General features: G+C 38.5%; 1 protein-coding gene across 3 annotated transcripts in view; it reads left to right on the top strand.

The window, feature by feature from the left end:
• The window catches only part of LOC106926895 (protocadherin-17), a 57,836-nt gene that overhangs the window by 17,202 nt on the left and 13,262 nt on the right, over window positions 1-27,372 (top strand). For 2 of the 3 annotated variants that reach the window (XM_088012234.1, XM_088012235.1), the window contains 2 exons: window positions 8,934-8,992; window positions 9,136-9,308. In XM_088012234.1, the coding sequence (XP_087868360.1) occupies window positions 8,934-8,992; window positions 9,136-9,308 (232 nt within the window). The remainder of the gene's footprint in view (window positions 1-8,933; window positions 8,993-9,135; window positions 9,309-27,372) is intronic. The other variant, XM_015002079.2, reaches the window with a different exon arrangement.

Genomic DNA, 27,372 nt, shown 5'->3' with positions numbered 1-27,372 from the left:
TCCCACAGTCTTATCTGAAGTTAACCTCAGGTTTGAGTGCAGAATTAGTTGTTTCCCATTATGATATGCTGATGACAAGCTAGGATTCATTTTTGGCATGAATCTTAGTTTCATGATTTGTAGAACAAATTCAGAGTTTTGTATCAAATAGGGACCAGACAAACAATCTCTCTTCAGTTTTAGAAAAAAAAATCAACATGTGTTGTCACAAACATGTGTGTTTGTGACTCATGGTGTTATTCCAATTTTGCAGCTTATTGTAATCTTTACCCAAGGGGATGCTGGTCCACATCATGATTTATGGGTAATGGTGTGCTTTATAGTCAGATAGGGAGAATCCATTAAATACCTGCTTAATCATCCTATTAATGAATCAATTACATGCAGAAGAGTTAAAAGAAAAAAAAAATATATATATATATATTTTTTTGTTATCCAAAGTGATTATTGTGTATTTTCCGTGATTATAAGGAGAACACTTTGTCTTAATTCTACAATGTAATCTGAAGTTTATTCTCCTGATGATGATAAGATCAAGTTAAAGTTTAACAGTCCTTTAGTGAGAGTCTGTCAGACACAGGAGTGTTTATCCACCAGTGTCCTTTCCTCGCTCTTTAAAACTAATTTAGTTTTCAAGATTAAATGACAAACTTTATTACAAATGGATGAAGTGCTTTACAAAGAAAAGCTCTTAAAACTGATGAACCCTCATAAACTGTTACCATCAAAGGTAAATGCAGCTATTCGAATTGTGCCGAAAACCACCTCAAATGAGACTAAGGCAGTTATTGGGAGCCAGAAGTGAAAAGTATAGGTGTATGTTTGCTCAGGCTGCACTTCAAATGGAATAACAGATTATCAGTAACTGCAAGGACTATCCTGTTTGTTTTGCACTTGTCAGTTTAGATAGGCTTAAAAAAAAAACAAACAAAAAAAATACATAAGCCAACTTTCCTCCACTGCATCTTCCACTCTATATTTGTTTATAGTTCAAATGAAGTTCTTTCTTAATAGCGGCAGCTGTGCCACTGAGCATGCACGATGAATTCTACTTGTTTGTTGTTTACCAGGATGTCAAAAGGGAGAACTAATGATACTTTGTGGTCATTGAAAGTGGCTCCATAATAATCATGAATACTGAATCGAGGAATTAATCAGCAAGCAAGAAGGCGTGTCTTTTATATAGTTTAATAAAAAAAAAGTCACTGGAGTGCTTCTTAGCCCAATTTAATAAAGGAAAAGGTACCACTCCCAACACGTGAAAAAAAAAAAAAGATACAAATCTCTTCAAATGATGAGACAATGATTTACAAGGTATGAGTGCCGAGTTAGATTGAATTTGCCAGCTTTATAATAAAGGAGCTTCTTACAAATAGCCCCGAGGTAGTTCTGTAATAAACACAGATGATACTTCAACACCACAGCAGCGCTAACAGATGATTATTTGTTTGTCTTTATTTACTTTGACTTGTGTTAGATTTGTTGTGATGTCAGATTCACTGCAGCTCGTGATGAGCAGTAGATACGAGATTGTAAGACGGATTTGTTTTAATGACTCATTTCTTTGGGTGGAACAAATAATCAATATTTTCTGCTACAGACTCAAGTGATGTTTTATCATTACATCGGTGCTAGTTTCACTTCATTTTTCTCTTGCTATACTGAGGAGTTCTTTTCATAATTTGCTGGTATTGCAGAGAAAAATCTGGGAAACATGAACGTAGCTGTCGAATGCCAATTGGAAAAATGAACATTTCTTTAATAGGTACATACAAAGGATTCATTAATGTACACGTACCAAGTCTGCTACAGTGGAGTTTACATCAAGTATTAGCTCATTTGTTTTCATTAGCGTTACAGTAACTTGCCACATATCACAAGTATTGTGATAGAAAGTAAGGCACGTTAGTTATTTTAAGCACTACAGCATGTCATTCTGCAGCTGCACATATTTGTACATATACCTCACTGACATCAACAATGTCAAGCTAGACCTGAAACAAATCATATTATTTTTATTTTTAAAAAAGTTCTCTGCTGCTACATTGCTTTAAAGAACACATTTTAAGATTTTCCAGGTTTTCTGAAGGACCCATGTGATTTAGATGACTAAACCTACAAACTAACCGTTTTATTATAGCTGTACTCAAAAGCTTGCTGAGCATGCATGCTTGATTTTAGCTCTGCCTCGTGTCATTTATGTAGCCGCACTTGTTCGCGCTTGGGAATTACCAGTTGAAGTGCTATTTTGGACCTTTGTCAACAACACAGCTCTCCCAGGCATCTTAGAATTATGCTTGAGGTTGTGTTTGAGGGTTGCTGACATATAATGGAATTGAAACCAGGAGAGAATATTGGAGCACATTCAGTCTGTTTCTTCATAGTAACAATTGTTAATTGTTTTGCAATTGTTTGAAGAAGGAGTTTTCAAAAATGTGGGAGAGCTAGCCCCCTCTGCATTATTGCTACAATGTCTTCAAACATTTGGCTGTCGCTATGCTTGATATTCCAGTCATACATGTTTCACTGATGTTGTGGAGTTTACTTGCTTTATCTATGTGTAGCACCACATGATATGAGGCTTTTGTTGCCTTGTCATTTACAGTGCTTCAAGTATGAACTAATTTCTGCTGTAGTCAAAGTTTGTTTAGCCTCCTGTAACAAAAATCCCCAAGGCAACTCGTTGGCAGTGGAGCATCTTCATATCCATCCCATGAAAATTCCCTCTATCATCATCATCATACTGTTTTGCTTGACCCAGACTCTACCTCCTTATTCAACATAGCTTTAGGTTGTAGCAGCCCATCAATTTTATCTATGGTACAGGCTTGGTGAAGTTGACTAAATGTTTGCTGTTACTTTTTCTGGGTAATTTGCTTTTGAAACGCACCCTGACATCCTAGGGCTAAACAGCATGTGAAAGACTTGTAATGATCTCCTCAGAGCTGTATCAGTGTAATGAATTTAAAGCCACTTTCAGACATTCCCTGCTTTCCATCAAATGTGACAACAAGCAAATGTGTTGGTTTTATGTCTGAGTGAGCACTCAAGTGCTTTTCCACATCAGTGTACAATGGCAACTTTACTAGTTTAAATTAAATGCAATTTATTATGTTTAATGTTTTGTAAATGTGACCTGCACGCATGGACATTTACTGAGAGGCATGCATAATAGTTGATGCGTTTTTATTTATTTTTTTATTTTTTATTTTGTTGACTAGTGCTCTTTATTTGAGAGTGAAAAAAAAAGAAACTACAAACGAACTAGTGAAGGGTTTCAATTTGACATTTATTCTGCATGTCAGAGAAATCTGATGTTCAAAATGACTGACTATATGACACACTCTTTAAAAAACTAAACAACCAGCCAATATTTCCAACCATATTTTATAATTCAGTCTATCAGCAGCTCTCCTATATGTTGTTCCTTCTCTATCTGCTTCCTCTTGGTCCAATACTATCAACTTTTAAGGATATTTCCCATCACTGCTTTGAGGATGACATCCAGTTCCAAATTAAGTTTTGAAACTACACATTTTACTAAGCTGTCTGGATTCCCTTAAAAGCTGGATGAGTGAAAGTTTTTTTTTTTTTCTTTCAGTTGAATGAAGAAAAAACTGAAGAAATCCCCTCTGAGCCACAAAACGTATCGATAAAGATAAAGCAGATCCTTGGGCCATCGTCTGTTTGAAACATTGGAATAACCTCCAACTTAGATTTTAAGCTAGAAAATATCTTAAAAGTTCTGGTTCGATCCTGTTTCTACCATGTACGAAATATTGCCAAACTTAACCCTATGGTCTCTCGTCCTTAGATGGACAAGAGACAATAGCTTTTGTTTCATTTCATCTGGATTATTGCGATGGACTTTGTCTAATCTGAACCTCCCTAGACCAGTAGCAGTCTGTACTGAATGCTGCTGCTGGGCTGCTAACTGCATCTTTAAAGTTCTGTCACTCCCAATGACAAAACATTAGTTTCTGGTCGTTATCGATTGCAATTCAAGATTCTGGTTTCTCATGGATAGACACCAGTCTACAACAAGACTGAACTCTCTTCCTCTGGCTTCCTTTGAAGGACAGCTGAAAATGAACCTTATTACGTCTGCTAATATATATATATATATATATATATATATATATATATATATATATATATATATATATATATATATTTTTTTTTTTTTTTTTTTTTATCTTGAAAGGTTCTTTGTAAATAATGTTTTACTTACTTAATTAGTTACTCTTGTCCATCATGACTGCTTAGACCTTTTGTGTTTACTGGCATCATTAGGACACCTTTACTTGTCAAAAATTCAACTGGATCTCTTCTGTTCTGAGTTATTTAGAAGATAAAGCAAGATGTTTATCAGGCAGCGTGTTGGCCTTAAGTTCACTTACAACCATCGATTTGATGGTCTCTTATCTCCAGGAAGATGTTTAAATGCTAATCAGATCTGATCACTTAAAGTTGCTCCTCAACCACTAGATGCTCCATGAGGTCCAGTGTATTGTTTCTACACCCCTCTTTCCTTAATTCTTTTAGCGTCCTCGCTATATACTGTTTTACCCCATATTTATTCTTTTATAACCCATTTTCTGTGCCATTCATTTCCTTATAGTTTTTTTTCCTGGTCTCAGTACGTTTTTCATTTTGTCCCTTATTTCTGTCTGACTGGTGCTGATTTACTCTACAACCTTTATTTTTGCACAGCAGAAAAACACTTTTTTCCCAATGTGTAGTTGATACATCTTACTACTACGACTATGGTGCCTTCCAGGTTGCTCAGATTACTTGGTTTGGCAAAAAAAAAAAAATAATAATAATAATAACATACACATTAACAAAATGTCTGTAGTATCTTCAACAGTTATTGACAGTTATTAAAGGTAAACTAAAATCCTCAGAAATAATAGAAAAATGCTATTTTCATTTGAGCACATTTATGGTAAAAAGTTATCTTTATGGTAAAAAATAGAAACCATTGTTTTTAATTATATTACTGTTGCCAAAATTGGCCTAACAATTCATAAAATATAAATGTAACTGAACTTTCGTTGTGTTGTGTTCAAGTTTGGTCACTTTGTGGAGGATTTTTTTTATCAGCATCTGTGACATCTTGTTAGTCACTATTTAAATAGGAAAGACTCAATAACATGCAATGCAAGTAAGGGACTTTGTTTTGAGTTTCAAGTCACAAAAAGACTGCAAGAAAATACCCAACCGTCTTAATTTGACAATGAAGTCAACAAAGAACAAGTGTTGAAAGTCTCTTCCTGCATGCTCTTTCTTCATTGTCAAATTAACACCTTGTGTATTATTACTGCTGTATTTTACTCTCAGCTGGATCTATGTCTTCCTACTAAACACTGGATTTTTCCATATTTTTATGTGTGGTTACGGTGTGCAATAAAAAAAATAATAATTCCTTCCTTATGGTTTTTACGTTTCCGTAAGGAAGGAATTGGCACCCACTTGTCTTTACAAGTGGGTGCCAATACATGTGGAGGTCACTGTATGTTTTCAAGGACGACAGCAAAGGAGAAATGCATGAATCATACCTCTCAGAATAGGTGAAAGGGGCGTACTCTTGTTCGTTTGAATAACAGTGAGCGGCCCAACGATGTGTGAAAAAGAAGCTGCAATTTGTCCTCGCTCACCGTCCCTGTGTAGGATATCAAATGCTCACTGAAAAGGTAGCAATACACAAATGTAACCACACAGAAGCAAACAGTAGCCCAGAATTCACCACTATGCCCCGAGAGGAGAACAGCACTCCAATATTCTCGTCCCATTTGTCTCAATCGGCCTGCTGTCTGGGCGGTCAGTCTTAGGGGCCTCAATGGGAATACAGAATAGAGTGCAGCTTTTTACACTTACTCAGCCTGGCCGTGTTCAGTATCCCTGTGACCTTTGTGACCTTGCGCCCTGAACTAGATACAACACATCATTTACTGCACTTCAGCAACACATGCCTTCGGAAAATTCATCCACACCACAAAACAAGAAGAGACTTTGCTGATACGTGAACAATGTGAGTAAAGGTGGATTTGCTGGATTCATCTTTTATTGAACAGGTTCTTCACTTCTTTAGATCTTTAGATGCATGTAGCATTGAAAGTAATGATACCTATAATGCAAAGGGAATTTATGCAGTGTGCAATGCAGTTTATCAGCCTGCCTCAAATTATCCTGTATTTATTGTGGGCTCTGACTTTCTCAGCGGAAAGCAGTTCATGCTGCCTGTTATCGACCCATTAATTGGAAAGTGGCCCATTGTAGTGAAAGGGCTGGGTGGTATGGTCAGACAGGAAGAGATGGAGGCTTAAGATCACCCAGAACTCTTAATTGGCAGGAAAGAGGTTTCCATGAAGTGGTGTAATGTGTTTTTTATTGGCTTGTGTGCAGTGAACGGCATGGTACTTTAAGTAGAAGCATGTTTTTTTTTGTCTGTTAAGAAAAACTACAGGTGTGAACAACATTCGTTGAGACTACATGTTTGGATTCAAATCAACTGTAACTGTGGACTATTTTATTCAGTACCCAAAAAGCTTTTTTTTGTTGTTGTTTTTTTTTTTTTCTGTTGTGATGGATAAATCACAGCATGGCAATTACAAAACAAACATCTTTGAGTAATGCCCTTGTCTTGCGATGACCTTCATGGAGCAGAATTGTTTGGAACATATATCCAAGGTTAGTTGTATAGTCAAAATAAGTACAGATGGGACACATCACTGGAAAAAAAGATTTTAATCTTCCCTTTTCTTTCTTTCCAATTTTATTTCAATTTATTTCATTTTATTTTTTTTAAACTCTTTTCAGCCGGTCTTATCATTTCATTGCCAAACGATTTCAAACATTCCTTCTTCTCTTGCTTTATGGTCAGATTCCAGTCTTTGATATATTCCGTGGGTGTTTTCTTTTAACATTGGCAAAGGCTGAAGTGGAATAAAATGTTGAGGAGATAAAGGTGTTTGCAAAAGCATGGAAGGTCAGAGTACTGAGGTGGCCTGTCTGACCTTCACACACCCTTTTTTCATACTGAGCCTCTGCAGCGCACCAATGACATTGAAATACTCTATCGACCGTGAGTCAAGCTGTGCATGTGAAAAAGCCTGGCACAACGACGCATTACTCACCAAACATGACATTTCCCCGCTATGAATTCTAGACAGAGAGTTGTGCACAACATAGTGTAATTATTTGTGTTGCTGTGATGAATGCAGCCACAAAAGCATGAAAGCATTTTCTCTTTAAGACATTTTCTTCAATCATTCCTACCACTACACAAGAGGAAATTGATTATTCCCTTGCAATAATCAGAGCTAAAAATATGCTGGTTAAGAAAATGTTTTCATAAGAAAGATCCTAAGTCTTTTGATAATGGGCCTATATTTTTGGCAAATGCCAGTAAGCACACTGCAATGTTTTTAACCTTTTAACTCCTTAACATGATTAAAAACTCCAATACATTGTGGCTTGGTATAATTACTAAGCCAGTGAGACACACTGGGAGTAAGATGGAGTGCTTCGTAGCCGATGTGATTGATCCAGTCCGTAAGGCGTTGCTTCGTACTGTTCCAAAGATTAGGGATTTGTGCCATTTATGCAGAGTGCCTTGTACCAGAATTACATTACAGTGCTGCACTTTGTCACACATCAAAATGCCTCCTAATGTGACTGTACAGAACATGTAAAGTCTTTCCCTCATTATCTGACATTAAAATCAGACTGAAGTTTTATTATTGTGTTAGTTTGGTAGATATAAATCATTGCTATTGGCTATACAATATTGATAGTAGTAATAATCAACTGTAATATTTTTTACAACTTTTACCACATTTGTCAGTTCAAACTATTATATCCAAGTATAAATAGATATCCTGCTATCATGTTGTTCAAGAAGGAGATGGGTTCTTTGTGTAGCAAAATGTGCCTATCAACTAAAGATCAAAACCTGGGTAAAAATAAACCGCGACCAAATTGGGGACAAACACTTTAATGTTTAGAGACAATGAAATCAAGAGTAAAGTGTTTGGCCAATTTTGGAAACAATAGCATTACATGTCAACATATATGCTAAGACATTAAAGCAAAAATGGATTTTCTAAATGGAGAATTATCCTAAGCATACCATCAGCTTATTTTGAAAGTGACCATCACAGAATACTGGTCTGAGTTCCTTAAAGTGTGTTTCCATTGAAAGAACTTTCATTCATTTGGTTTGTTTCGATCACATGGATAAACTCTGTCAGATCTTTTGAACACAGCTTGAACTGCGTTTTCTAGATATTCTCAGTGTTCTTATAATACCTTAAAGCTCTAAATATCTGACATTTCCCACCCAATTCCTCACCATCCATCTTCTTGTGATCGCAACTAGTCGACATGAAATGCAAGAAAGTCATTGCAGATCTAAGAATGGACTAATAGTCAACTAATCATCCCTACTATGCGAAGTCTTTTTATTTTCTAATATACTTGTGAGCGAAGAATGAGAAAGAATATGTTGAATTTAAGAGAGTTAGTTGTTCTCTAACAGGAACAAGGCAGAAATTACATTCTTATTCCTGTACAATTTGTACTGTAATCTAGCTAATAGATGTCTAGCCAACGGCTCGACACGGCAATTGCAAAGATTTCTATTTTCATCAAGACAATTGTCCTTGGAGTCATTGATTATCTGATGTCTGCCAGACCTGATGTTTAACTGTGTGGTTTACTCTCCAATGGCTAATTAGCCCGTTTCATACGGTTAGTGAAATGCTTAAACCTTGGCAAAGCAGAGTGCACACTTTCATTTCCTTTCAACTAATCTGTCCTGCACCTCACAGTTCTGCATAATTAATCATATGTCTTTAGGAATTCTTGTTTTTACAACAGAAAATGTTTCTCTCACTAACACTGCACACTTTATTCTCGCTTTTCCACAGACGGACAATTTCCCCGCTGAACCTAATTATATGGGTAGCAGACAACAGTTTGTTCAAAGGTAAGAGCTGGAATCTATAAGGTAACTGTTTCCAAGTCATTACTAGTTACCAAAAAGCTCTATAGCGTATGCATATGTCAATTGGTTCTAAAAGTGCTCACACTGATGCATCCAAGTCTTCTGTGTTTTTTGTTGTTGTTTAGTAGTTCAACATTCAAAGACCCAGAGCGAGCCAGCCTCAGAGACAGCGGCCATGGTGACAGCGACCAGGCTGACAGTGACCAGGACACCAACAAAGGCTCCTGCTGTGATATGTCTGCAAAAGAAGCCCTCAAACTGAAGGCTGCAGGTGTGAAACCACCACCTTTGGAACAAGGTGAGCCCTCCCTGGCAAATCTAAGCAGACAGGAGAAGAAACAGCCGGAAAAGTACAATTAAAGACATATAACTTTTGCTCTTGCCTAAACACTCGTTGTATGACATCGCGTCGGTCTCCTTTATCCACGCCCCACTTTTTTCACTGCACTCTGCATACAGTATGCCTGGACCGGAGGGTGTGACTACGTGTGCATGCTACACACGTCCTCGGTTTATCAAAGCAGACAAGCCCATTATGTTTTTATAAGCTCAACTACTTCTGCTTCTGCATTTAGTCCCCTTTCTCTGAGCTCCCATCTCTGAAACTTTGATAATGGAACACGGAAAATGACTTAGCGAGCGGCAGGCGATGTAGCCTCGTAGTTTGGTGATTAAATATGAATAATTATTCTAAGCACTGTGGGTCGGGCAGATTACATATGACATGTGTAGAACAATAACTCCCCAGATATGAGTTGTTGCAGTCACCCCCCGCAACCTCGCAAGATTAGTGCATGGTCACAGAGAGGCAAGAAATTTAAGATTATGCATAGAGTAGAAAGAGAGAGGAAATGGGAAAAGAGATACAGTGAATTTCTCTTTGCAGCTTTAACCGGAGATTTGCTTTGGTGCGCACAATTACCCGCTTAACATAATGGAAATACTCCGGGAAACACAAATTTGCTAAAACATCTACACTAAAAAAGTTTGTATCTCGCTGACAGGATCCTGAAGAATGGTCTTGTGTACTGAACATGGATTCTCTGTAATGGTGCTATTAATCCTGGGAACAGAAGGGCTGCTTTACTCCGTACGGAAGGACAATGAAAATTTGAGCAACACTCTGTGCTGCAATATGCGAGTCTGACAAGATAGCATTTTTTTCCTTTTCATTGATTTTAGAATTAAAAAAAAGCCACACATGTTGGCAAGAGAAATTGGCCAATTAAAAAGCTCCATATGTTTCTCATTTTGAAAATGTTCTCATTTAATTGTCCATGAGGGACCAAAGGATCACATTTATAAACACAAAAGCACGTGACTAAAGACTAAGTATGCAATTTTTAGGTGTTTGGAAGCTGTTTGAGCTCTGGTAGATGCAGCGTGTTTATACACTTCTCTGTGTGCGGTCTTTGAGCAGTACAATTTAGTTCTTGAACAAAACAAAATGTGCTCACACGCCTACACGTGCACTCGCACACACACACACACACACACACACACACACATGCACTCACAGACCACAAGTCCGGAGGTGATGGTAACTTACTGAGGGTGTAATCTGTGTTTAAGGGTTTTTTTCCCCTCCTCCTCCATGAGTCTCGTTCCACTTCTCCCCCTCTCCTTGTTTGGGGAAATCGACTGATGTGAGATTAGACAGTTAACCGACAGCAGCCGGCTGTGTTTTGCCAATAACATAGGGGTTTAGCTAAGCTGTGGGGGAGGAAAGGGGCTGTGGGTCAACGCTGAAGTTACTCTGGTACGACACTGGCACATCCTTATCAACTTTCAAAACCACTAGTTGAATGCTCAATTATGTTTTTTTTTTGTCTTAAGGAAAAAAATAAATATCATCGTATGTTCTACAAACTGTATCTTGTAGACAAAGAAAATTAGACTTTCCCATGCATGCGCAAGTAATTTGTAGTATGATCACTTAAATCTGAGGCTGACTGGGTTTTGTTTAACCCACTTGAGATAAACCCACACTGGTGTGGATATAGCATATTGTTCATGAAACAACTCTCCAGTTTGTTTCCTCACATGAAAACAGGTAAAAAAAAAAAAAAGAAAAAAAAAAAAAGCTTGACACCGGTCAGTATCCCTGAGGTTCCTGAGGTTGTTTTCTTACAGGGTTTTTCTATACATCTAATCACTTAGTGTATAGTTCATGGGTCTTTCTTTACAGCTGCCTCCCCCACTTTTTCCCTCCCCCAACTTTCATCCTTTATCCCATCTTAAGACCAGTTTCCCTCTCAGCATAGCCCTCTCAATTACTCTGTAGCTCTCTTTGCTTTTTCCGTCACAACAGTGTGGCCTCTTTCACAGGTTCAGTACAAGCAGGACTCGCAGTGCACAGAGCATGTAGTTCAAGTCCCAATTAATCCCCCACCTCAGTTTCAGTTCTTATCTTTAAAGAAACCAAGTTTTTCTTTATTTTCACCCTAATTTTGCCATCCTGCTTAGGAGTTTTTTTTTTTTTGTTTTTTTTTTTAATAACTGGATTTGTGCTGCCCTCCACTAACAGTAGGTTGAGTTCAACAATCTTTCTCCCTTGTGGAATAGGTTTCTTCTAGACAATATAATCTAGATATCTTAGCACTGCAGCTCAGTTTCAAATTGATTAATTAGTCTCGCAAAATTGGTTGCAATGTATTAATTAAGCTTAAGTATATCAAATGCATTTTTGCCAGTTTTAAACAGCGATTAATTGATGCTCCAGGGCACCTGCAGCAGACATTAATACGGTCTTGTCTGGCTCGCCGGAGAGGTTGGCAGCACATCGCTCGCCTCTGTGGAGATGACTGCCACAGTCGCTATCACGAACAGACAGTCGGCAGTGGTGTTGGGAGATGTTACCCACTGATAGGGCTGTCCGAGCAAATGGAGAGGGAGCAAGAAGAACAGCGGGGGATGAGGGCGGGGGGTTGGAGCACAGAGAGGAACGGACAGTGTTTGAGTGTACCACCTGACCTTTCCTAATTATCTGCAACTGGATTATGATAATCAAACCGCCTCCTGCTTTGTTTCAGAAACGGGAGGGATGAGTGGGACAGGGAGGGGTTGGGGCTGTGGGAGGATAATGTGATACTACAAGGACAGTGTGGATACTGTGAGGAGACAGCATGCGATGTGTTCCTATGACAGCCCTGTGGAAGGTGATGAAATTGAGTTTCTCAGTTATTTGTGGCTTGGTAATAGAAATATCCACCTGCACATTTTCCACCAGCTTATGAATTGATTAAGTAAGGGAAATGCCGTGATTGGTCAGTTGTTTTCACACACGCGAGCGCTCCCTTACAATGATGTCTATGAAAACACACACACACACACATATAATGTAACTCATAAAAAGATGATGATGACATTATATTCAGCTCTTACTTGCAAAACCTACATTTCAGTTTGCTAGTTTTTTTTTTTTTTTGTAAATGCTTAGTAATTTATCATACTGAGAATGAACCTGTAAATTACAGTTATATAAAAATGTACAATTCTTTTTACTTCTGTGTTAACAGATTAAACACACATTTTTGCAGTGTATTTTTAAAGTTTTATAGAATACATCATTGCTTTATGCGCAAACTTAAAGATATACAAAAATGAAATCAGACATTTTATCTTAGATGGATCCTATAGGCTGAGTCTTGTACTTTCTTCTGAATCTGAGATGTAATTGTAAAGATGGATGTTAAGACAACAACATAACACTGAGCTGGCAATATTTTGTTTCAATGTACTTCTGTGGGTGATGTGTGAATTTCCATTTATCCCTTTACACATCAGTGTTTCTAATTTTATCAGCAGCATTTTCAGCTGAATGTAGTAGCCCAAAGCAACAAGCGCAGCAGAAAAGTTAGCAGCCTATCAAAGAGGATTTCATGCAGTGGATTTTCCAGACCTTATTGTGGCATTAGGATATTTTCAAGCTAAAGAAGGGCTCAACTCTGTGTTCTTCTGAAAAACTATGAATAAAATTGAGTCCACGTAATTTAGTGTGCTTAATTAAACATTTTCTTTTTTAGTCCTCACAAAGACGAAGTAAAAGAAATATTCTGACTTAAATTCATCTAAAATATTAATCCCATCTTCCCTTGAGGCAGCTTAATCTTAAGACGTTAGCACTACAGTACCTTTCCTGAATCCTCACAATCTCAGTTTTCCTTTTTTTCATGTTCAAAGCAATTAGTTTTGAATTATAGGTGAACCTTTGATTAAAAAAATGCAGTTGCAAGATTAATTGACTGGTCAGAAGTCAAATCAGATGCCCTTTTCAACCATGTAGCCATGGCAACCCCTTTCCTTCTCACCACGGTCTTCAATAAACCTTTATCTGACTGTTGGAAAAGTGGATTCCGTTGAATATCATTCATATTCCATGGTCAGATAGTGCATTTGTTGTATGAATGCTTTTGGATCTGGATTAAAAAGGCGTCCCAGACTGCATTTTATGACTTCATTATTGACATGTACCATTTTGACACAAATGCAGCCCTCAGGACAGTACACATTACAGTAGAGGGTGAAATCAATAATGCATACTATTTTGATGTATTTATGTTTAGAATTCCTCTTAATGGGCTGATAGAAAATGCTTTCGTTTTCATACCAACTAAAAGAAAACCGAGTGCAAATTTTACACAGCTATTGGCTTCATTAGAGAAATAACTGTTTTTGTATTTGCATAAACATTGTCAGCTGCTCCATTTGAGATGTGTCAATAATGGTTTTGGACAAACAAGTTCTTATCGTTCCAATGTATTTTATCTGGGTTCTCTTTTAGGGATAAAGCGTGGTTCATAGCGAATGTTTTCGTTGAGAGAGAGAGAGAGAGAGAGAGAGAGAGGAGGAGAGAGGCAAGCTGAAAAGGGAAAAAAAAAACAGTTCAGACGCTGCACAAGTGAATTCTGAAAACAACAAATGAACAAAGCAACACGCAATCTGGCTGCTGAATGACAGGCTGCTTGAAGACGCACATCTTCTGAAACACTTCCAGTAAGCTTTGAATCCAAAGTGGCGTGATCGAACCATGGCGCCACCAGGATGTGACTCAGTCATATCATCCGGACAGGGAGGCTGACTTTTTGACATTTACTCATCTGATGAAAACTTGAAAAGCAACAGTTGCCTCCTTTGTGAGGGTCCCTAAAGTGATGGCTCACTGACACATAATAATTCCTTTCTTATTGCAGTTATTACATCCATCATATATTTCATGATTTTATTCAATATATGTGACACTGTGATCCATCACATTCAAGTTTTTCTTCCTTTTTTTTTTTTTTTTTTTGCATTTTGTTAAAGAAAACCCGTTGATAGAAACTTGAGAGGGAAGATTCATGATTCACTTATGCAGCTGTCTTGCACCCAGTGCCTGCTTTTGTTTCCTTACTGGATTTATGAAGCAGGTTACGCTAAATACCTGAAGATGAGTGTTAGTAATGGAAGAAATCTGCAAATATCACCGGGTCACGGTAATACTTTATCCAGGCACAAACACAGCTGGAGCTGGCGTGATCAAAGAGATTGAAAAGATCGTTTCTCGCTTTGTTTGTTATTCAAATTTCAGCTAATGAGGAGCTACTGATTCACCTGAAAAAGCAAGACAAACATGTTTAAAGACAAATTGTGCTCAGAAATATTATGCACGAATGGCCTGAATCAACAAGTGATGCTGCAGATTGTAAAAAAAAAAAACAACAAAAAAAAAACAGTGGAATGACGCATTCATTTACCTGAATCAGTTGGAGATAGATAAAGAGGGTGAGGCTATTTGCTCTGTTTGGTTATTTTAGATCCAGATCTGCCCTTGTGTCCCAGTTTATAATCAGTCACCTAGTTTTAAGCTTTGATCATGTTTAACACCTAATACATTCTTTGTGAATTTGCTCCCGAGTTGTTTGTCACTTAAAAATCGATAGCAACATCAGCAATAATTTCTCAATGAATGGAGTTAGAAAAGGCAACAGTCAACAAAATTAACCTTCATGTTCAGTGACCAGCCGGCTTTTCAATGCCAAAAGCAAAAACATTGTGTTTATTTTCTCTTTTGCAATTAGAGCAGTGTTGATGTGTGCTGGTTCCCATGCTAAAATAACTGTTCCACAGGTTAATGGACAAACAGCTGCTAAGAGATAGGCTTCATCTGAGAGCACTGTAATTAGTCAGCTTACAAATATTGCTCCAAACAGGTAGCATATGGAGGAGTCATGGTTTCATGTGATGCCATCGCGTCCTTCTGTTTAAACATGATTAATTTAGGCCATCGGGGTGTGTTTACACCCGTTGTTCCAACCAGATATGAAAGTGCCTCATTCCAGTGATCCTCCTCATACCAGCACAAGCACAACTCGGAGCACTCCTGAGCTCCTGTGTTCCTGTTTGCACTTTTCTTCAGAAATCATTAATGTAAAAGTCGGAATTGTTTTTAGCATCATCTAATGAAGTATCCATTGTGATTTACCACAAAGCCACTAAAGGATGGTTGTAAAAGTCTGCAGCGTGGCCTTGGGGAGTAGATTAAAGAAACAAGCATCATCCAAAAACAGCAGCCAGCAGCTTGTGCTTCTTCTAACTGTTTGCGCGAGCCATTGGGCAGGGAGGATTTGTCTCTGAGACTTTCATCTCTCCCTGTCCCTCATCTCCTCAGCTTTCTGCGGTCTGTCCCTGGCCGGGCCGATAGCTTGATTCATTGCACCCTCACCAACTTACTTTTCCTGGTGGGGAATATAAAAGCCATCAACAGTCTGGAGTTCTCCAGGATGCATCACTCAAAGTCAAATAGGATTTGTGAGTGTTTTTGTGCCATACACATGTGCCAGATCACCCCTATTCTTAGAGGATGTGGTGGCATCGCACAGCAGTGAGACGATTTGCGGCTAAGCTATTGGAATCCTGCGGAAAGCCTAAAATCTTATGGGGTGAAGGGAGGGGAACTATCACAGTCTGAGGATTTCTTCCCTCTCATTATGGAAGATTTAAAGGGATTAGTCTATTTTCTTTACCACACAAAGTTTTATTAAATCCTATTGTTATGATTGTGGTTTATAAAGGGTAATGTCCATTCTTGTGTCCTTCCTCTTGTGCTTCGTGGGAAGCTATTTCAGGCCGGGCCGGCTGTTGGGTGTAATATCCACCTCTAAATCTCAGCCCGACTGCATGGCGGATCACCCGCAATCCTCATTCAGCCAGTGTAGCCTATCTTCAACTCTCTAGTGCTGGAGAGGATTGATGAATATCTCTGACTCTTACCACTTAGGCTGTAAATCTGTGACATTATCCCTTTACTCTGGTAGCAGTAGCAAATAATTACACCATGTTTATGGAAGCAGTGAACGAGAACACCTCTTATTTCTTCCTAAGTGCCCTTATAACCTCTCTACACAGCATGGCTGAACTTTTCACCTTTAAAAGTCTGCCTTATATCCCTCTGAGAATGGTTTTCACCTACACCTGAAGCTACAACTACTTACCAAACTCAGACCGTCCTCAGAAACGGCAAAGTATTATTCCAAGAGTCTCACATTACACGGAAAAAAGAAAACGCAAATCCAGTAGAATGCAATGAAAATGTTATTCAAAGCTTACTGAAAAATGTATGTCTGCTAAGGACGAGGATTAGTCCAGAGACCTGGAGATTTAAGGGTTATCACTCTTCACCCATATTGTTAAAGCCTTCATCCAGCATCAGGACCAGTAAAGCTCCAGTGATATTGTGTAATCATTTATTTACTTGCTTTTCTTGTCAGTCATAACTCTTACGACTTGCAGGACCGTGAATAAATATGGATCCCGATGCTTTTCTCGAGCTACAGACTCACCATCATTGTTCTTATCTCAGGCCCTGCCTGTGCACAAATTTGCATTTGTTTGTTTTAATGCCTTGTCTGTGCGCAATAGAGCTCGGAAAGTGAGGCACGGTGGTTTGATTAGTTTGCATATTTTATGTTTACAGTTTATACATGCTGGCTGACTTGTTTGCTGTAAACACGCTAGTAACCCACATTATCATGCAGAGAATATGATTCAAATCCGCTGAGTTGACTGGAAAAAGAAAACAATTCTTACAAACTTGTTTCTACGCAGATATAAAATCTCCCTTCGGAGTTGTAAGAGAGAAAACCCAGTGTTTATCAGCTCCATCATCATGATAGACATGTTTCTGTTCCCAGTTGTTCCGTTTGTAATCACATGATCAACAGCCTCCTAGATGGGGTGTCTGTGCTATAAATGAAATTAATTAATACTATGTAGCTGAGCCCCATGGCAATGCAGCCTCCTTCTTTTTTTCTCCAGGAATTAATTTCTGGATGCAAAGCTTTGTTAATTTTGTGAATTCAACTCGGACAATTAAAGTGTTATCATAGCTTTTAAATAGAAGTGCTTAAAAGACAGCATCTATCGCAACTCAGTATGTGTAGATGTTGGGCTTGGTACTCAAACAAACCTCTGAGAGCCACACTGGAAAGAAAAGGAAGAATATTGTGATAGCTATATTGACTATATCTACATTTAACTCTTTTTTTTTTTCTTTTCCTTCATTTTAATATCTCCACTACTCTTTGTGAGCTGTAGCATCTGGCCCACCACACTCCATTGGTACAAGCCGGATGGGTGAAAAAATAAATGAAAATAAAAAAGATTAAGGCAACATTTTGAGAAAATATTAAAAAAAAATAAATTAAACTGTATGCTTAATTACATTTTTAATATATATGTAGATTTAAGCATTTTTAAGCAAGTATTTAACTCCATCATTCATCAAAAATACAACTAACAAGATAAACGAAACAATATGCAATACGTTAAGTTCATGGGTATTAATTGGAAGTAGTAAACGAGCGATGCATAGGTATCGAATGTTGGAAACGCCAAATGTAAGTTTGTTTTTGCAAGCGTCTGAGCGTATGTGTTGGAGAACAGCAGTAGAATTGTTCCAGTGTCTGCTCTCAGTGGGTGAAACATGTTGTCCTGCACAGCAGTAGGGAGGATACTACGGAGCAGATTATAATGATACAGAACATCGTCACTCCCTGGATCAGAGCCACTCCGTAGCCATCTGTCCTCTGTCCACGGACAGCCGGGCATTTCTGCATTTGTATTTGTGTGTGTGCGTGCGTGTGTGCATGTGTGCCGAGAAGTAATTCTAGACATTACCCGTGCTGTTTTACATATGCTTTGAAAGCCTCTTTTACTTGCTCCCTATTGCTGCCCAGCCATATACATGATCATTACCATTTTGTTTAGTACCCAGTTTTTCAGCCAAGTTAAAAATATCTAGTTTTGTTGTTTTTTTTTTTTTTTTAAACTGACTCTCTCTTATAACCAAAGAAACATATTTTCTTTTTTTCTCCACATTGCCTTACATTATACAAAAATGATAGAAATTAATTAGGAAATTAGGACATGACAACTCTCTAGCACTCCATTAAAGAGTATATTTAGAGAACGACCTTACACTGGTGCTACAGCCGCTCGGTGACCTGTCAGATTCTTTGACCTATAGCAGTGCCTTCAGGTAATGTTAAGTGCTTTAAGCATATACTGAATATTAAAGTGGAATTATTATATTTTCCGCCGTTTTACTTAACCTATGAAATATTAGAGGCTATAGTAGAACTACAAGCTCTGCCCCACAGAGAGGAACAAGCTATTGTCCTTTGCAAAAAAAAAAGCAAATGCATAATAAGTACAGTTAACGATACAGTCATAGAACAGTGATAAATGAGGTAATGAAGCCAACTCACAATGGAGTCTTTTTAAAACAGATAATAAAATATGAGAGAAAAGAGTTATGTTTATACTTTAATCTCAGAGTCATAAAACTACATGAGGGCTTTAGATTTCACAATATCTATCTCGGTCCAAATTATTTTAATTAAATTTTTTTATGTTATGGGATTTAAATGAAGATTTTGCCTTTTCTACAATCTCTAGGTAATGTGTTTTAACATGTTCCTGTGTGCAGTAAAATTGTGAGAACTTGGACTCGTACTTTGGGTTTAGAGCTTCAGAGAGATTCAGATAACCAGACTAATTACAGCAGTGTCACAGTAGTGTGTGCTGTTATACTCTGAGTAGAACAACTTCAGAGCCTGGTTTCTAATAATAAGGTTATGGACAGGTTGAAGAACTTTCTGTGTCCTCTAGGTTCACTTTTGAAACAGAACTCAGCCACCAAGATCTTAAAGCTTGTTAGTAGGAAAAGAAATAAGTGACAACAATTCGGGTTAGTCAGATATTCTGATGATTGCAATCTTAGGAAGGGAAAAATATATTGGACTCTCAAGAACAAAACAAGAAATTTAATAACACACGGAGACATCTTGAAAAGAGGAAATTTTCTTTAATTGTGCAATTATGTAAAATCTACTTTTTTCCCAGTTTTATATCATGTTATAATGTCATTCTCTCATCAAAGACATGCCCAGAGTGTTGCTTTGATTCTTTCATGCATGTTTGAGAAATCCTTGAGTCTCCCGTGGCAACCATTCATGGTGCCTAAGCGTTACTCAGACAAAGCGGCACCTATTTACCGAAAGCTCCACCTTGGATCATCTTAAAGTGGCATAGGGCAATTTTCAAAAAGTGAGATATGGTCACATTTCTTTGAAGTTAGTTTTGATATTTTGATATCATTTTCACAACAACTGTAACATACTTACTTTATTGTGGTATGAAATGGAACTGCAAAGTACACAACCCCTTTTAAATACTCAGTTTTAAAGACTTTAACTAGTGCCCAATATTTCAGTCCATGACTAGTTCATATATTGTTCCTTATGATGGTTTAAGTCTGCATCCTTGCTTTAACACAGATATCTTTTTGATACTCTGCACCAACAAAGATATTTTTCAAAGACTAGACCCACAAATTACATGGCAGTAACACTCCTCTTTGTAATAACACCATTATGTTAAAAAATAAACGGTTTTGAAATTATGCAAAATATAGTCTGGCCTTTCAGGTAGTGCAAGACTTACAGGAGCTTCTTTTGCTGGAAAAGGTGGCTCCGGTAACTTCTATGTGTGTGTTTATTTACTATGCTGATCTGTGAAACTTTACCTCTAAAAGAAAATCAGATGAAGCATTTTGTTACACTGAGCAAAATTACACTTGCTCCGAAATCAACTTGAAGAATAGATTATTTATTTTCCTCGCAAGGTCATTTCAGTTTGCAGATTACCACACAGAAACATCTGTGCTTCAAAATGCATATCTAGACCCAGTTTAGAGGTCCCATCTGTTAATATCCTGCTATAATTAGACGGTTTTGTATGGATTTGCTGGAGCAGCCACATGCTGATTGCTGTAGTTCTGTTCACGATATTATGTGCTGAGTTCCCCCTATATTGAATTCCTCAACGTTATTAATTACAATAGTAAAAATGACAGATTGCTTGATCAATTCTGTGCAGTCAGCTACAAAGTGGAGAAATTGTTCAGCTTTGATTATGTGAAAATGAACTGCCGGATGAAAATTTCCCGAGACAATGAATTCAGCACAGCTTCAATCACTAAGATGCAATTGGAAGGCCCCTCCGTCTGCACTGTTTCCACGCCTGATGCGAGTGAATATTTGTGATGCCCCGGGGCATTGTTTCCCCGTGTTACACTGCATCAGGAACCAGAGAGACAAATGGCCCGGGCCTGTCCAAGGCATCAGGACTTCTTCTCAGTTCAACCATAACTAGTAATGTCCTTTCATCCACTGCCTGCAGTGCAGTAGATAATGGAGTTTTTGAAAAAGAAGAGATGCTAAAACAAAAGGGGGGGTAGGGTGGACTTTATGGAATGACAGTGGACGGGATGATCACAGAAGAAACTTTTTATGGATTTTGTAAATCTGAATGATTGAGACTTATATACATAAAAAGCACCCGACCCCTAATTAGGTTTTAAAATAAGATATTTGAATACGAGGGTCAGTATGGATGAGTATGACACCAGGCTAGCTTCATTGGAGATAGACTTAACTAGTATGGCATCTGGCACCCAGCCGTTACAAAGACACCAGTTCCAATCCAAATGAAAAAGACAACACATTCCCTGGTAATACCTACTTTGGTCTTGTCCCGATCAGGGATATATACCTGTATGGATTGTCAAAAAACCTGCCTTGATGTCAGAATTACACAACAGAATAAACTTGTGCTAAAGTATGGTATCTTAGCATAAAGCAGTCAGTGCCAACATAATAAATTTCATTAAATATATCTATTTCACTGAAGCTTTGCCACACTGACAAAGACTGAGAGCATGTACATGTGAGTATACGAGTATGGCGACTAGGAGTGTTTTTTCCCGATAACCTCAGTTTGTTACTTTTTGATCCTGCTAAATTAAGATAACGGGCTTGGTTAATTAAACTGTCACATGGCAATACCTTGAGGAATTGCAAGGCCAACACAGCTTTAATTGGGTGGCTGCTATTGTCCCTGTATTGCCTCCCTTATGCGGGAATCAACCCCACACAGGGGAAAAAAAAAAGACACTTTCATTGCCTCTGGTGAAGGACAGAAGAACTGAAGAACGACGCATATGATGTAGAGAAAAATTTTAGACAAGTTCAGAGTCATTGCTGACTTAAGTTTGTGGAAAAAGAGCTTTGCGATTCAATCTAAATACTTAAAAATGACTTAACACGTTTTAAAACCAAAATGTAATTCCTGCAGTTGCCCTGCGAAGCCGTGAACACCAGATTAGGCCCATCACGACTTCCTATCGCTTCTTAAGTTTCACGTTAATGAGAGTCAGTGTAATTTTCAGTGCATTGTAGTTGTTTCTGCATTGAATTAGTTGATAGTGCCTGCAAAGCCCCATGGACGATGTCAGCAAGCTTAGGATGCATCTGTAATTACTTGCAGCCAATAAACAGCTGACCTCACCATCTCACCTCAAAACACAACAAAGATCTATTACAGAGATTTGGAGGATTTATAGTGTAAACAACTTGGAGTGATGGGTATTTGCACCTCTTACTCGAACAACATTAAAGTAAATTCATGGACGTGGTGCATGTATACAGATTTTTATTTTTATGTTTTTTTAACACCACCGATTTCGTCAACTTGCTCCTAATGACCCGCTCAAGATGTACTGATATTTTATTGCTTCTTAATTAGAATGTGAATTTTTAATCAGACCTAATTTATTAAACGTTTTTTAAAGTATATTCTTGGAGCATTTCAGTTGAATGCAAAACTCATGTAGATGACTGAAATGCATTTCAGGGAATAAGCACCTCTGAGACTATGTCAGGATTTTGGCAATATTTATACAAGACGGCTTGACCGCTTCATGTCTGTTCTGCTGTGGTATTTATGTATCTATTGTCCATCTGTCCCTGAAGGTGATCAAAATCTGCCGTGATTAGCAAGTGCAAAGTCTGGGTAATGGTCCCCCTGCCGTGCTGCCTCTTATCCCCTCCCAAGTGCGGATCAAAGAGGATGAAGTTTTGAGCCTGGGGATAATCTAGTCCCTTAGATTGTGATAATGCTTCTCAGGGTGATCATGTGGATGAGAGCGGGTCTGGGCGTGCTCACGGTAGTGTTTTTTTCTTTCTTTCTTTTTTTTTTTTCATCCTCATGAGGTACTTGTCAGCGTGTTGGTGCTCAAAAGAGAAATGGCAGACAATAGCAGAGTGAGGCAGTGAATTAGTACATGTAGGGAGATGGAAAACACACCTTTGCTGAAGGTGTATCCAGGCAACCACATCAGAATTGATAACGTTTTGCATTCATGACAGATGATTGCTGCTATCTTCCTTTTCTAACTTTACAGTGATGAAATATAGCATATTCTAGCTTAGTGTGAATTCAAATATGTTGTGAGACTTTAATTTTAATAAATACTGTTATAACTGGAAATGTTTTTACTATATTTTTGGTGGCTATGATTCTATGGGTGAATCGCTGAAATATTGTGGAGTACACGGATAATCTTACACAACAAAGTACTTGTAAAGAAAAAAGGAAACATAATATGTCCATGTGTAAAATATCAAAAAGTTACAAAAAATAATTTTGCATGATTATTCTCTAGTTTGGAACAAAAAAATGACCTCTCCCCTACCGCCTTCCTTTTAAAATTCCTTTAGTTACAAGATTTATAAAGATTTGCTTTGCTCTCACGACTGCAACGTTTCAGCATGACTCAAGTCTGGCCTGTAGCTTGACTTTCCATAACTCTTCCCGTTTGGTCTTTTTTTGAGTCATTCCTTGGTGGATTTGCTAGTGTGCGGAGCATCATTATCCTGTTGAAAGGTCCACTTCCAGTTCCAATTTTGACTTTTGGCCAGATTGCCTCACATTATCTCCCAGAAACTCTTTGATATGATGCAGAATTCATGGTTGGATCAGTGGCTTCAAGCTGCCCTGTCCCGGGGGCAGTGAAACAACCTCAAACCAGAACACTTCTTCCACGCTTTACGCTTGGTGTGAGGTTCCGCTCCCGAAAAGCCATCTGTGACCTCTGCCTCGTGTCTGTCGCTGCGGCCACACAGCCTTTGTCTTTGCTTTTCTTCTTGGCAGGTAATTTCAAGAGGTCATTCATTCATTTATTTATTCATTTATGTATTTCAAGCATAAATGTCCACCACTTAGTTTTAAAATTCCTTTTCAAACCGTCTATGCATTCGCCTTAACGCCACCAGCTAGAGTATTTGCCTGCAGAATCTGCTAGGAGACTTCCAGACTCCTTTTTGCATTAAATAGTCTCTTCTCTTTAGCCATTTTTGCTGAGGCCACCATTCCATAAATTGGCAACCATTTCAAATGCGTGCCACTTGTAGATGATCTCCTTTACTTGAGGATGACCTTTTTTTTTTAATAATTTGAAGGTCTTCTTAAAGAGAATACAGACATCTCTAACTTTTTTTGAAGGTGTTAGAGAGCTCTTTACATCTTGGCATGATGAGACGATACACTGGAGCACCAAAGAGTGCAGCAGGTCATACATGTCAGGAGTTTATGGATTTAAGAGTATGATAAATATTACAGAGCAGTTATGTTTGAGTGTTTGCTTGGGAAAATATGAGAAGAATCTCCGTTCTAGAAATATACAGGGTTTTCCGTGTAGATACTGATTTACAATTTTCCTTGATACCAGACCCGCTAAGTCCAGTTGTGACACAGTTTTTTATACTTTTTATTTAACAAAAAGCTAGTAACAGAAAATGGTGGAATTTCAGGATCACTCAAATTAATGCATCGTTGTTTTTTAAGCTCATTAAAATATCGGTGTTGGTAGATTTGCTTATTGACTGAAAGTGGTGGAAGTTCTTAGTTGTGATTCATTTAATTAATTAGAGAAAAATATCAGATTTTTTAGTACTTGACCAATCAATCACCAATCGGAGACAGTCAGTGGGGAAATGGTCAAAGGGCCATTCCTGTCTTTGGCAGGTTGATTGGTCTGCCTCTCCTCATTTCAGTATGTACAGCTTGTACACCGTGTTTACTTCAAACTATTTGTTTGAGGAATATAAAAAAAACCCAAACAGATTTAGTTTTACTTCTGTTCTTTTGTTTTTCTTTCGCCCTGTTGACTCAGTCTGTGAAATGACAGTGAGCTTAAGCTTTGCTCAATCTCATTTTGGTCTTAAGTTCCCTGTTGTTCCGCATGATCTCTTCCCACCCTGATCTGTGTCTGGTGTTGGTGTCCAGCTGTTCTGTCAGCACGACAAGTGGTTCAGGGAACTCCCTCATTGCTCACTGACCAATCGCAAGCACACCAGAATGCTGTCAACGAGAATTTTCCACCCAGTGGTTTGCATTTGTGTGCACCTGTGGTTTCAGCCCCGAGGACAGGGGAGGGAAGAATGGGGCGGGAGAATAGTGGCGAAGCAGGGCACCGGGGTGGAAAGGCAGTCGGAGCTGGGATTAGGCTATCCCTCTGTCTGTAAAGATTAAAGGAAATAGATTCACAGTGTGCCTCCTCCCTCCCCCGTTTTGTTGTGTTTTCTTCAAAATGCATCACAGGACAGCTGAGGCTTTACCGCCCCTATTTGCATATTTATAATTTGCATGAAGTCATTGGAGCTTGGAGGCAACTTACGGTCGTATGTGCACGTTTGCATGCAGGCATGATTGCATGTGCTTTGCAATTCGACAAGAGAAATCAAAACCTTGTCCAAGGAATCAAATAAACGGGCCTGGAATAGCCTGCACCAAATTCGTGGAAATCTTAAATTACCCAGACATTTCAAATGCTTTTTACCCAAAATTTAATGGAATGTTAAAAAACAAAACAAACAAAAAAAAAACAAAGAAAAAACCCTGAAAGCCTTTTGCTAAGATTTAAGTACAATGTATCATACTGCAGTAGAGAGCCTACTGTGGAGAGTTACTAGAAAAGATACTCTTTCTGCACTGCAGTGCTTTGCTAGCCGAGTTGTGAATCTTATCAAGCAGAGTTGTGGGGGATTTTGTTTGCGTGTGCGCGTGTGTGTATCTGTGTGTGTGTGTGTGTGTGTGCGTGTGTGTGTGTGTGTGTGTGTCCAGGCCCCTCTGGAGTCCATTAATCCCAAATCTAACAGACATACTGCAGAAGCAGCCTTTGATGTGTGCTGGATCCCTCGCTGGAATATTGGATGCAACTTCTCTTCCCTGTTTTTTTTTTTGTTTTTTTTTGCTCTCTCATCGGCAGTGCATTGTTTTGCTTTCCCCCCATGATGCCGGTGCTGTCCAGCAGGACAGGTGGCAGCCGTGTTAGGAGTTTGTTTACGATTCAGGTGTGTTCTCGCCAGTTCTCTGATCTGTAATTTTACATCTCTGAGCTCTTTTAATCCCATTCTTATCTTGTGTAAGCCTTCTAATCTTTGACCCTAATCTTAAACCGCTGAATAGAATGGGGCAGTGTGGATTGAGGCGAGTTGTTTCTCTCACCTTCAAATTCAATGCATAGATTTGTCACAGGGAGCCTGGGCGCTCCAGTCTTTTGGTTTTTTTTTGCCTCTCAAGCTGAGTTTGAAATGTGCCCATAGCTCTTTATTTATATTTATTTATGTTTTATTGCCAGAGCCTGGACTTGAACCCTGTGAGTTTTAAAGCTCTTTGTTCATAACTCACCAGCCTCAAGAGTAAAGCAGATGGAGAGGCAAAGAAAGTATAAATGAGATAGTGAGATGGAAAATGCATTTTTATTTGAAATGATTATACCCTCCCACCCCCACCTTAACGGATGCACTAATAAACTGTTATTGCATTTCCGTCAGTTTCTTTTAATCTAATCATGCATATAAACCGATGAGTGATAGCATTACTGTTTGCGTATGTTTATCCATAACAGAGGCATAGGCGGCCATTGTCTAGACGGCAAACACTAATTTGGCTGGGACACAGAGGAACGTCAATGCTAAAGCAATGGTGCTGAAACACTAGGCATGTGCTTTGGCTTTGCACGGAAGGAGAGATTGCAGTGGCAGACAGACGGCGATAGGAGGGAAAGGCGGTGCAGCAGAAGTAGTGGAAAGGTTGGCAGAGCTCACCGTGGCTAATACATCCAAAGTGTGTCAGTTAGCTCTTTAAATGTGTTAGGCCCCGGGGCTGAGAAAGCCAACACCATCGACTCAGCCCACCTCACTCCACCTTTCCACTTAGCCTCTGTTCAACACCCGCCAATATCCTTAGGGGAGTTACACTGCTGTTCATTGGCAAAATTGATCAAATGCCTTCATGCTTAAGTGTACATTTTTCTTATTGCACTTATTAGTCTCACAAGTCCATGTTCTGGAGGATGAATTTAGAGGATTGAATGCCATGTATTGTGATGCATGGCATGCAACTATAGAGATGAGCTCCATGCTGTGACCTCTCCATTACCCTGTTTAACAGGCAGTAAGAATAGGTGATGAAACTATATATGCCATTCATATGCACCTGCGTCAGTCTCATCTCTGGCAAGGTGTCAAACTCTAGTCCTTGAGGACTGGCATTCAGCAGTTTTTAGACGTCTCAGTTGAGCAACACACATGAATCAAATGTCTCAACTGTGTCCTCAGTCAGCTTCTTCTTCTTGTGTTTTGTGGTGGTTGGCAGACCAACTATGATGGTCCATTATCACCACATAAAGTAATGTTCGTCAGATTCCCACTCAGGATGTAATTTTTTTGATTCAGGTGTTTTTGATTCAGTCCTCTTTAGCACTGGAGTTGGGCATCTTCTAAGTACCTTATTTAAACCTCATCATGCAATGCACTGATGACATAATTAACAGCAGCACAGCCTCTGTTTACTAATTGTTTGCCAAATAGTTGGAATTTCATGGAAAGTGTAGAATCCATAAATAAAATATGAGATAAAGCAACTTTCAAAAGCTTTTGTGCATGCTTTGTCTTTTAGATCGGACACTTTCAAAATAT

The sequence above is a fragment of the Poecilia mexicana genome, unplaced genomic scaffold (genome assembly GCF_051168715.1).
Source record: "Poecilia mexicana isolate PSO_F unplaced genomic scaffold, ASM5116871v1 scaffold_14, whole genome shotgun sequence".
In the NCBI taxonomy this organism is placed as follows: Eukaryota; Metazoa; Chordata; class Actinopteri; order Cyprinodontiformes; family Poeciliidae; genus Poecilia; species Poecilia mexicana.
Note: the sequence above shows the minus strand (reverse complement) of the source record. Positions and strands in the feature narration are given on the sequence as shown.